Source organism: Mobula hypostoma, chromosome 8 (genome assembly GCF_963921235.1).
Source record: "Mobula hypostoma chromosome 8, sMobHyp1.1, whole genome shotgun sequence".
Classification (NCBI taxonomy): Eukaryota; Metazoa; Chordata; class Chondrichthyes; order Myliobatiformes; family Myliobatidae; genus Mobula; species Mobula hypostoma.
Genome location: NC_086104.1, coordinates 112,142,466 through 112,154,467, shown reverse-complemented (window position 1 = coordinate 112,154,467; position 12,002 = coordinate 112,142,466). Strand labels below are relative to the sequence as shown.

At 44.6% G+C, this 12,002-nt stretch overlaps 1 protein-coding gene across 3 annotated transcripts; it reads left to right on the top strand.

The window, feature by feature from the left end:
- Positions 1-303: 303 nt before the first annotated feature.
- On the top strand, positions 304-11,141 carry dld (deltaD). Of its 3 annotated transcripts, none has more exons than XM_063055193.1 (11): positions 304-951; positions 1,060-1,353; positions 1,864-1,924; positions 2,063-2,272; positions 3,086-3,146; positions 5,157-5,287; positions 5,392-5,561; positions 6,196-6,412; positions 9,000-9,789; positions 9,923-10,037; positions 10,507-11,141. In XM_063055193.1, exons 1-11 carry the CDS (start codon positions 898-900, stop codon positions 10,510-10,512), a joined length of 2,109 nt encoding a protein of 702 aa, XP_062911263.1. In that variant the 5' UTR covers positions 304-897; the 3' UTR covers positions 10,513-11,141. The 3 variants fall into 3 exon arrangements, with proteins under 3 accessions (XP_062911263.1, XP_062911262.1, XP_062911261.1); XM_063055192.1 differs by having other exon boundaries at positions 2,063-2,320; XM_063055191.1 differs by lacking the exon at positions 10,507-11,141 and having other exon boundaries at positions 2,063-2,320; positions 9,923-10,085.
- Positions 11,142-12,002: the final 861 nt, after the last annotated feature.

Genomic DNA, 12,002 nt, shown 5'->3' with positions numbered 1-12,002 from the left:
ATGAGATTTTGTGTGTGCTGGGAGAATTGCCCAGCTCAGTGACCATTTGGCGATCCATTGAGGAGGGCAAGACCGGCCCCTTTTGTAACAGCTCGCCAGATTGGGAGGGGGTGGGGGGAGAGTTGGTCGAACAATCTGTGTGTCATTAGGAATGCAGTTCCGCTGTTGTATATAAAGAGAGGGCAGGGCGCTTGGTTCATCAGTCTTCGAGGGTTGCGGATCCGAGTGGGAGTGAATTAGGGAAGGCGTTTGTATACGAGACATAGAGAGAGAGAGAGAGAGAGAGAGAGAGAGAGAGAGAGAGGGAGGCAGAGCATCAAAGTAAAAAAAAAGTGAGAGGACAACAAAAGGGATAACCTCCTGGATCCGACCTTCTCCGAGAACATTAGTTCTCGCTCTGCCTTCTCCATTTAAAATCAACTAGTTAAAAATTCAACTGGAATAATTGAGAGAACTAAGGCTGTTTGTAAATTTCCTGGAAACCATCTCGTTGCACAGGGTGTTCCCCTCTGGAATTAAACCCCGAATATCTGGGGTAAAATTAAAGAGGCAGCAGGAGAGAGAGAGAGAGAGAGAGAGAGAAAGAGAGCGAGAGAGAGAGGGGGCAGACAGATACAGAGAGACAGAGGCAGAGAGAGAGAGAAAAGAGAGGTGTCAGCTCTGTGCAAAGGACCTCCGTCAGTGTGTGCGCATCGATCTTCCGACCGCTGCTCTCCGGTCACGGAGTCTCATTGAGAGGAGCTGTCAGTCATCGGCGCAAGGGCGGTTCTGTGGAGAATTGCAGCAGGCAGAGGATTTGAGAGAGGAAAAACAGAAGCATTCTCAGTGGAGCTGGGAGCGGCAAGCCTTAGTGCGGGCTCCCCCTTCCGTAAAGGCCAAGTGAGATCGTGCCCAGCCATGGCCCGTCGCAGCCTCTGTCTCCTTATCATAGTTTTTGCCACGCTTCATCAGGTAAGCTTGCTCGCGATTTATCCCCTTTCTACCTACACCTAAATCGCTCACGTCCGTTCGTGGCTCTTCCTCGTCCCTTTTACATCCCACCTTTTCTACTCTCCACAGGCTTCTCCCTCGGGGGTGTTTGAGTTGAAATTACAAGAATTCAATAATCGCAAGGGCCTGAATGGCAACGTAAATTGTTGCAAAGGAGGCTCTGCTTCCAACTACGGGCTACCCTGCGAGTGTAAGACCTTCTTCCGCGTGTGTCTGAAACATTACCAGACGAACATCTCCCCGGAGCCCCCGTGCACCTACGGCAGCGCCCTCACCCCTGTGCTCGGCTCGAACTCGTTCTCCATCCCGGACGCCGAAGCATTCAGCAACCCCATTCGATTCCCGTTCGCGTTCACCTGGCCGGTAAGTTGCATTGTTGAGGAGGGAGGGAGCGTGTGTGTGAGAGAGAACAGTGGGGGGAAGGCTGAGGTGACGGTGGATTGAGAGAGTCAGGCTGTGAAGAAGGAACACGCGTTTGAACTAGAGTAAAAAGAGTTAATGATGTGAGAAACGTCACAGACCCTAACTGGCAATTTTCATCCCAGCGTGAGATTCCTAACGGCTTCATTTTACAATTCTATGTGTGAAGGTGGTGAAATTAACCGTAAAGATGGATAACAATTGCCATCTCTGCCAGTAACCTGCGCCTGGATTATAAACACACTTCTGATTAGAGATTAGAGATCCGCTCCTAATGTTTGAAATGCAAAAACTGCAGAGATTGTGTGTGTGTGGTGTGTGTGTCTTGTGTTTGTGTGTGTATGTATATATGTGTGTCTGTATCTTTACGAGAGTGAAAAACAGCTTTGATATGATTCCCTTTTATCGAGACTAATTTTGCAGGTTCACATGGCTTTATCTTGTTTTAAACAGGGGACTTTCTCTTTGATCATTGAAGCCCTGCACGCAGACCCCACCGATGACCTTAGTACAGGTAACTTCCTCCCTCTCCCGACTTCCCGTAATCTCGAATTTAACCCCCCCCCCAACACACACCCGTTTTATTAAAGCCTCTCGTGAGATGTTTTGTCATATCTAACAATGCGTGTTTCCCCACGCTACGTGGCTGCAGATAATCCAGATCGGCTCATCAGCCGCCTGGCTACCCAACGACACCTCACCGTGGGCGACGAGTGGTCCCAGGACGTACATATCAGCAGCAGAACCGAACTCAAGTACTCCTACCGCTTCGTCTGCGACGAACATTACTACGGAGAGGGCTGCTCCGTATTCTGCCGCCCCCGAGATGATGCCTTTGGCCACTTCAGCTGTGGCGAGAAAGGTGAAAAAATGTGCAACCCGGGCTGGAAGGGGCCATACTGTACTGAATGTGAGTGCACACTTCTCACTACTGTACACGCCGCGACCTTACACTGCTCAATCAACGGGACTCAACCCCGTCTTTAAGTTTGCTCTTCAGGTTAAACCATTTTCATTATTTACTTTAAACAAGTTTTAAGATGGATTTCGTAAACAAGAAGGGGCTTCTTTACATATCGAACAAAGATTATATTTACAGACTGCAGCGAACTTTAGGCTCTAGCCAATGCAAAGAGCAGCAACTCCGGGGGCCCCCAGTTCACGCTCATTGGGCCATCTCAGCTCGTGCGGTGGCAATTGAGCGGGCGGGCTTTGGGCCGGGGCGCGGTTGGGAGGGTGGGCGGCCGGCCGGCAGGCTGGCTGGCGGTGGCGTGCATTGTTATCGAGAGCACACAAGTCCACGAGGGCAGCTGCGCTGTGGGGCTGAGAGGTAGCGAACAATGAGGCAGCTGTCTTGCTGCAGCCAGCCTGCAAACCAGCTGTCCACTCTTATCTGCACACACACACACACACACACACACACACACACACCACATACACTCACACACAGGTGGAGTTGGGGGGCTGTAAACTGCTGAACGGCAATGAAGTTGAGGGTGTTACAGAAAAGAGAGAAGGGCGGATAATAAAAGTTAAATATAAAACGTTTTGTGAGTTCGCTTTGTATGGATGTTTTACAGTAGTGAGTGATCATCGTACTATTCTGTCTCCTGATCTTTTGTTTTAGGGTTTGATAGGTAGAATTAAAAGTTGCAACTTTTCTTTCTTCCCTCAGCTATCTGCCTTCCTGGATGCGACGAACAACACGGATACTGCGACAAACCCGGGGAATGCAAGTGAGTAATGAGAGCTGCTGTCGGATGATCGGTAGATAAAAGAGGCGGTAAATGATCTGTATCGGAAGGTGCGTGGGAATAGAAGGCATCTTTCAGAGTTCAAAGAGGTTCATCTCCTGGTGGCTGTTAGGTACATCTTGGAAGCCTGGGAAACTGCAAGTCTTTGGGGATCATGTAACAAAAGGAAAACATTTACTGTTAACTCGAATTTACACTACCCTACTGGGAAGTAAATTTACTATTATTACCGAGTTAAATGAGTGCAGGGAGACTCATTACAGCACTCAGTGTTCTGTCACCGAACAGCTGCTCACTGCGCCCTCTATTGGCCAATGTGGCGTGCGGAGAGACTGCGGAACGAAACACTCGGTCAACCTGGGCAAGTTTTCATGGGACCACAGCAGTACGGACCTTCCTTCTTTTTTCACCACCATTGCTCAGCAGGAAATTTTTACAGGGTTTTGAAAACTTTCTTTGGTAATATGCATACTATGAACATTCAGAATGAAAATTGAAAAATCACATACTTTCGATTTTTATTTATGAATTGAAGGGTATAATGAAATAGAGTACAAGGAAGAAAATCTTACACGTTCGTAAACCTTTTCTAGCTGCGTCCAGTCGCAGCTGTGTGGAAACAAAGGCAATGTGCGAGAGAGCATTTCAGTTACTGCACGGCCTCCCGAGCAGCTCAGAGGGAACAGTGACTGACCATTCTGTAGAGAGTGACATTTTTCACAAAATCATTTATTGTATTTTAAAGCTCTCACGTCAACCAGACTGGCCCATAGAAATTCAATCAATCTTAAATCTCTCGTAAATTGGCATTTTAAGCCATTTTTCAGGATATGGACGTCAGTTGATTGCCTTGGGAAGGTTTCAGCTACCTTTCAAAAACTTGCTAGAGTCATAGGTGGGTAAGAACAGCTGTTTTCTTCCTGGAGGGTGAACCAAGTGGCTTTTTTATGACATGGTCACCATTGCTAAGACCAGTTCTTTTTAAACAGTTTATTCAGTGAATTAAAATTCCACAGCTGTCATGGTGGTATATGAACTGGTGCGAAGTCCCATGGTTTCATAAACCAATACTGCAAACCTACTGAACTTGAATCTTGCACATTGTGAATTGGCATGATGAACAACAATTTGATTGTTGCCTTTGTGTGTTTTTAGTTCTTCACTTTCAAATTGAGTTTTCTAAGCAGCAGAGTTGCACACCTCTAGAACACGACAGCACAGAAACAGGCTGACCCAGTCTGCTAAGCTGCCTAGTCCCATCCACTGCACCTATTCCATCACTTCCACACCCCTCCCATCCACGTACCTGCCAAAACTTCTCTTAAATGTTGAAATCAAATCTGCACCTACTGCTCCCACTGGCAACTTGATCACAATCTCACCACTCTTCAAGTGAAGTTCACCCTCAGGTTCCCCTTAAACATTTCACCTTTCACCCTTAACACATGACCTCTACTTTTTGACTCACCGAATCTCTGTGCTTGGTTTTACCCTGTTTATACATTCCCCTCATAATTCTGTATACCTAATATACAGTTCCATAATTATATATTTACTGTAGTTGCATAACTATATATTTTAAAACCCTAGGTTTTAATCAGTGTGTCCTTTTAACAGTAGTTAATCATCACAGAATTATTGTCCTAACAATGAGGAGGCAGCATTGTGGTCCCAGAATTAGCAAAACTACTGTCCCGTTCTTAATGGCAGTGAGGGATACCGAGTAAATGTTAGCCTTCCCTCTGATGTCAATGTTACATAAATGAGTAAATAACCTGTCACCCCTCCCAGGCTGTGAACTGCTGACAGCATCCTCCATCTTGGGCTGAAAGTTGCTCAGTTCTGTGCCTTCTGCTTTCATCAAGTAACAATTTCAGGAGGGGAATGATTAACTTTCTTACAAAGGTTTGTTCAGATAAACCTTAAGAGGAGAATTAAGACTTCCTTTTGCATGAAATATGTTTCCAAGCATTGTTTGTTGTGTATTTCTAGATGCCGGGTGGGCTGGCAAGGACGATACTGTGACGAGTGCATTCATTATCCTGGTTGCCTACATGGAACGTGTCAACAGCCTTGGCAATGTAACTGTCAGGAAGGGTGGGGTGGTCTGTTTTGCAACCAAGGTAAAGATGTTTTCCCATTTTCGCTGAAAGTCCAACTCTTTGGTTTGGTGTTTGATTTAATCTTTGTTTTAATTTCTTCTGTGATTGACCATTTCTCATGCCAGACCTGAATTACTGTACTCACCACAAGCCATGCAAGAATGGAGCCACGTGCACTAACACTGGTCAAGGGAGCTACACTTGTTCTTGCCGCCCTGGTTTCACTGGGTCCAACTGCGAAACCGAAATCAATGAGTGCGATGTCAATCCCTGCAAAAATAGCGGAAGCTGCACAGTAAGTGAGAATTACCCTTTAAAACAGAATAACTGCCTTTAGTCAAGTGTAATGAAGCTCTTAGCAAGGGTATAGATTGAGGAAATGCAAGCAGACTTTTCCAGCTGAGGTGGTGAGACTAGAACTAGAGGTCGTGGGTTAGCTGTGAAAGGTGAAATGTTTAAGGGGGGGGATCTTCTTCACTCAGAGAATGGTGGGAGCGCGGAACCTGCTGCGGGCAGAAGCAGAGGAATGGGTGCAATAAGAGAAGTTTTGATAAGTACATGGAGAGGAGGGGTCTGGATGGTCATGACCCAGCTGGGTGTTGATGAGACTAGGCAGAATAATTGCTCGGAATGGATGAGATGGGCTGAAGGGCCTGTTTCTGTGCTGTAGTGCTCGATGGCTTGGGGAAGGAGCATGCGCCCTCCATGGGCACAGTAGGAGAACTGTGGGGCCCAGCAGGGGCTTGAGATAATAGTAATCATATTTTAGTTTGAAATTGTAAAAGGTTTTGTGAACTTCTGATAATGTATGTGTTTTTTTGAGTAAATATATGTTATATATTGATAAAAGAGACTTATATTGATAAAAGAGACCTATGACTCACTCCACCTTGTGTATAAGTAACCATTGCATGAAAATCTCACTCTAGGATCTGGAGAATCTGTATTCCTGTACGTGTCCTCCTGGCTTCCATGGGAAAAACTGTGAACTGAGTGCCATGAAGTGTGAGGACAGGCCCTGCTTTAATGGAGGGAGATGCTTGGACAAGTCCACTGGTGGCTACAGCTGTCACTGTCCGGCTAGTTACTCTGGCTTCAACTGTGAAAAGAAAATTGACCTCTGCAGTTCCAGTCCATGCACCAATGGTAAGCAGGAATGGAAATGTGCAGATTTTAGGTGTAATGGTCGTGCTTATGTTACTTCATCCACCTATCACCTTGTAGCTTCTTGCTTCATCTGCCCCCCTCACTCACTCACATCACCCCACTCTCTCACATTACCCCCACACCCACATTACCCCCCCACTTTCCCACATTACCCGCCCACTCTCCCACATCCCCCCAACTCACCCATGTCCCCCTCCACTCACCCACGTTCCTGAATTCCTCTCAAACTCACAACCTGTCTTTCCTTCTAAGGCTTTCCTGAAGTCCTGTCTCTTTTGAACGTCCTTTGGTCAGCCGCTCCTAATACTACCTCTTGTGACTCGGCATCAAAAAAGTTGCTTAACCACACATTCCTGATTCATGGTTAAGTCTGTCGCTAGAATCTGCTCCAACTCCAGCTATAAGTTTGTAGAAGATACCATAGTAGTGGGTCACATCTCAAATAACAATGAGTCAGAGTGTGCGAAGGTGATAAGAGAGTGTAGTGTCATGGTGTCAGACAACATTTCCCCCCAAACATCAGCAAAACAAAAGAACGCTCATTGACTTCAGAAAGGTAGGGTGCATGCTCCTATCTACATCAATGGTGTTGAGGTTGAGACCTCACTGATAGTCTGTTCTGGTCTAACCATGTAGATGCCACAGCCAAGAAAGCTCAACAATTCCTCTTCTTCCTCGTCAATCCTTACCGATGTTTGCCGCTGCACCATATACAGCATTCTGTCTGAATGCATCACAGATCGGTATGCACGTGACAGCAAATAAACGCAGAGGACTGGCCACTGCTCAGCACATCACAGAAACCAGCTGTCCCTCTATTGACTCTGTCAATACTTATCGCTGCCTCAGTAAGGTCGCTAGTATAATCAAAGACCCCACCTCACCCACCCACAAAGAGGTAGCTGAAGAAATTATGTAAGCATTAGTAATGGTCTTTTCAGGGAAAGAAGCAGAAGAAAGGAAATTGAGAGGCCTGTGAGCCTGACTTTCAGTGGTTGGGAAGGTGTTGGAGTCCATTATTAAGGATGAGGCTTTGCGGTACTTGGAGACACATGATAAAATAAGCAAAGTCAGAACGGCTTCCTTAAGGGGAAATTTTGCCTGAGAAACCTGCTGGAATTTTTTGAGGAAGTAACAGGTAGGATAGACAAAAATGGAGTCAATGGGGATGTTGTTTACTTGGATTTTCAGAAGGCCTTTGACAAGGTGCCACACATGAGGCTGCTTAACAAGATATTACAGGAAAGATACTAATAGGGATAGAAGATTGGATGATTGACAGGAAGCAAAGAGTCAGAATAAAGGGGGCCTGTTCTGGGTGGCTGCTGGTGTCTTAGTGCTGTTCCGCATGGGTTGGTAAGAGGACCGCTTCTTTTCAAGTTATATGTCAATGATTTGGATCATGGACTGGATGGCTTTATGGCCAAGTTTGCAAATGATACAAAGATATGTGGAAGGGCAGGTGGTGCTGAGGAAGCAGAAAGTCTGCAGAAGGTTGGGGGAATGGGCAAAGAGAAGTGGCAAATGGAATACTGTGTCAGGAGGTGTATGGTCATGAACTTTGGCAGAAGAATAAAGGCATGGCTACTTTCTTAATGGGGAGAAAATTCAAAAACCTGAGGTGCAAAAGGACTTGTGCAGGCTAACTTGCAGCTTGAGTCGATGGTGAGGAAGGCAAATGCAATGTTAGCATTCATTTCAAAAGGAACGAATTCTAAAGTAAGTACATGTTCAGCACAGCATTGTGGGCCGAAGGGCCTGTATTGTGCTGTAGGTTTTCTATGTTTCTAAGACCAGAATATGATGCTGAGGCTTTATAAGGTTTTGGTCAGACCACACTTGGAGTATTGTGAGAAATTCTGAGCCCCTTAACTAAGAAAAGATGTGCTGGCATTGGAAAAGGTCCAGAGGAGGTGCCTAAGAATGATCCCAGGAATGAAAGGGTTAATGTATGAGGCACGTTTGATGTCTCTGGGCCTGTTCTCACTGGAGCTTAGAAGAATGAGGGGGGAATCTCACTGAATCTTATTGAATATTGAAAGACTTAGATTTAGTGGGCATGCAGAGGATGTTTCCAACAGGGGGAAAGTCTAGGACCAGAAGGCACAGCCTCAGCCTCAGTCTCAGATAGAAGGACATTCCTTTAGGAGAGGGATGAGGAGGAATTTCTTTAGCCAGATGGTGGTGAATCTGTGGAATTCGTTGCTATGGATGGCTGTGGAGGCCAAGGCATTGTGTATATTTAAAACAGAGGTTGAAAGGTTCTTGATTTAGTGCGATTGTTATGATCTTGTGCCTTCTTATTTACCTTCCTGTAGTTCCTCTGTAGCTGTTACACGTTAATTTGCATTGTTATTGTTTTACCTTGTACTACCTCGATGATTTGATCTGTCTGAACAGTATGCAAGGCAAGTGTTTCTGCTGCTTCTTGATATGTGTGACAGTAATAAACCAATTCCAACCTTGAGGGAAGTTTCATGTGTTAAATCCTTGATATATAAATTCTGGCTTTCACGTAAAACTTGAGTCATCATATAATAGATGATCTCTTTTATTTCCTTTATAGATGCTGAGTGTGTCGATATTGGGGATTCCTACATATGCAAGTGTCGCGCTGGCTTCATGGGCAGAAACTGTAATATTGATGCGGACAACTGTGCAAGCAGGCCCTGTCTTAATGGCGGAACATGTCAGGATAGAATTAATGACTACACCTGCACTTGTCTGTCTGGATTTAGTGGGAAGAACTGCAGCATCGCTCTCAGTCAATGCATCAACAACCCTTGTCACAATGGGGCAACCTGCCATGAAAGAAATGATCATTATATCTGCCAGTGCGCCCATGGCTATGGTGGTCTTAACTGTCAGTTCCTGTTGCCGGAGCAGCCTCGGGATCAAACTCTCATCATCGACATTAAGGATAAATACACGGATGCGGAGAACAAGGGCCAGTTCCCGTGGGTTGCCGTGGGTGCTGGGATTATTCTGGTCCTGATGCTGCTCCTGGGATGTGCTGCGATTGTTGTCTGCATGCGAGTAAAGCTTCAGAAGGGCCAACAGCGGCCCGCCATCTCCAAGAGTGAGATAGAGACAATGAACAACCTGAATGACTGCCATCGTGAGAAGGACATTTCCATCAGCATCATTGCTTCCACACAGATCAAAAACACCAACAAGAAAGTAGATTTGCAAAGTGAAAGTTCGATGGAGAGAAATGGTTACCGGGTCAAATTCCCTTCAGTGGATTATAATCTGGTGCACGAGTTGAGAAATGAAGACTTCCTTAAAGATGAAAATGAGCGGGGGGATGCCAGTATTTCAGATGCAGAACAGAAAAGTACTCCACAACACAATGGGTAAATAAGAAAATCCGTTTACTTTTTATTAGTTGCTGTGAATGTGGCTATTATCTGGGATATCCAGTGAATTGCTGGGAAACACAGTCAATTACTTAGCAACCTAACCCTTGCTTTTGTCTCAAACCACCAGCGAACCATCAGAAAGGAAGCAGCCAGAGTCGGCATACTCTGCTTCAAAAGATACCAAGTACCAGTCGATATACGTCATATCAGAAGAGAAGGACGAGTGTATCATTGCAACTGAGGTCAATATTTTTCTTCTCCATTCCTTAATTCACACACAAAATGTATGATGGCATAAACTTAATGCATGTGTAATAGAACCAGTTCTCTGTATGCCACTCAACGTAATCCTCCTTTATGGTGGCAAAGGTTCTGGGCATCGAGATATTGCATCAGTTAGCGTGTTGCTATTACAGCTCGGGCCATTCAGAGTTCAATTCCAGCGCCATCTGTAAGGAGTTTATATGTTCCCCCCATGAACCGCGTGGGTTTTCTCTAGGCCCTTTGGTTTCTTCCCACAGTCCAAAGACTTGCCCGTTACGAGTTTAATTGGCCATTGTTCTGTTGTCCTGTGATTAGGCTAATGTCACATAGGTGGGTTGCTGGGTGGTGCAGTTCATAGGGCAAAATGTCTGTTCTACACTGTATCTGTAAATAAAAGTTTAAAAAGAGACCAGCAACTGACAGTAAATGTATTTGCTTTCTCCGCAGGTGTGAAATGGAAGGACAATAATTGAAGTATGGTTGCCTTGCCAAGAAGAGATTTTCTCCAGTAAACTGCTGCTTAGATTGAACCGGTTTCTCTGCTGAAACTGGCAGGAAGACTCAAAGGACAGACAGCAAGCCAGGAGTCTGTACTCTCCACTTGCACTGTCTTTAAATGGCATTTTTATAAAGAAATAAAAATCCGTTGCACTATGGACTGACAGTTGCTTCCTGTATTCTCTACAATGTCTGAACAGAAAGCCAGCACTGCCCTTGAGTGTAAATTCAGGAGAAATTTGAGAAAATGCTCTCACACTGCAGACACAAATGCTGCCTCTAGATGCCTTTCCTTGGATGTGAACTATTTAATGGTTGAGGAGAGGAGGAGGAAAAGAGAACACAAGTATTCTTTCAAGCACCGAAATATTTTTTAAAAACTTGCTTGTGCATTTGAAGGTTCTTGAAGTTCATTTCACATAATTTAAAATTCTGCTATGTATGTAAAAGGAAAAGGCACTTCAGTTCTATATGTCTATATTTTGTACATATTCGTATTTATAGAAACAGGTGCAAAAGATTATTGGACTTGTTTGTATTGTTTTTTGTTACTGAAGAAAAGTGTTTTATAAATATTTTTTCTAAATAAATGAAATGGATTATAATTTTCTGGTGGTCTTCTCTGGTTCTATTTTGTCTATTGTTGGTGCAATACACTAAGTGCTTCATGCTCTGATTTTAGCTTCAAACCTATTTTGTCATAGGGATAAATATCAGTTCCTCAGTTCTTTCTGCCCATGTCAGTTTTGTCCTACACCTTTGTGCAAGTAACTTTTACACATATTTTTGCTGATGATTTAAATGAAGGCGGTTACATTTTTTCAAATTAGAACAATTGCAAGTCCCTAAACTTCTATATCATTCAGTAACACGATTTGTTTGGTTTCTTACAGGAGTTGTACACTCAGTGGCCACTTTATTAGGTACACCAGTACCCCTACTCACAAATGCAAATATCTAATCAGCCAATCATGTGGCAGCAAGTCAATGCATAAAAAACATGCAGACATGGTCAAGAGGTTCAGCTGTTCAGACCAAACATCAGAATGGGGTAGAAATGTGATCCAAGTGACTTTGACCATGGAATGATTGTTAGTGCCAGGCAGAGTGCTTTGAATATCTCAGAAACTGCTGATCATCTGGGGTTTCATGTCCAATAGTCTCTAGAGTTTTACAGAGAATGGTGCAAAAAAACAAACATTCAGTGGGCGGCAGTTCTGTAGGGAAAGCAATTTGTCAATGAGAGAGTTCAAAGGAGATTGGCCAGACTGGTTAAAGCTGACAGGAAGGCGATATTAATCCAAATAACCATGAGTTACAACAGTGGTGTGCAGAAGAGCATCTCTGAATGCACAACACGTCAAACTTTGAAGTGGATGGGCTACAGCAGCAGAAGACTACGAACATCACTCAGTGGCCAGTTTATTAACTACAGTAGATAACTA

Excerpts from the sequence above, each read along its gene's own strand:
- dld (XM_063055191.1), top strand. The coding sequence starts at position 898 with ATGGCCCGTCGCAGCCTCTGTCTCCTTATCATAGTTTTTGCCACGCTT. Across the intron at positions 1,925-2,062 it reads CACCGATGACCTTAGTACAG|ATAATCCAGATCGGCTCATC; the intron begins GTAACTTCCTCC and ends ACGTGGCTGCAG. Across the intron at positions 2,321-3,085 it reads GGGGCCATACTGTACTGAAT|CTATCTGCCTTCCTGGATGC; the intron begins GTGAGTGCACAC and ends TTCTTCCCTCAG.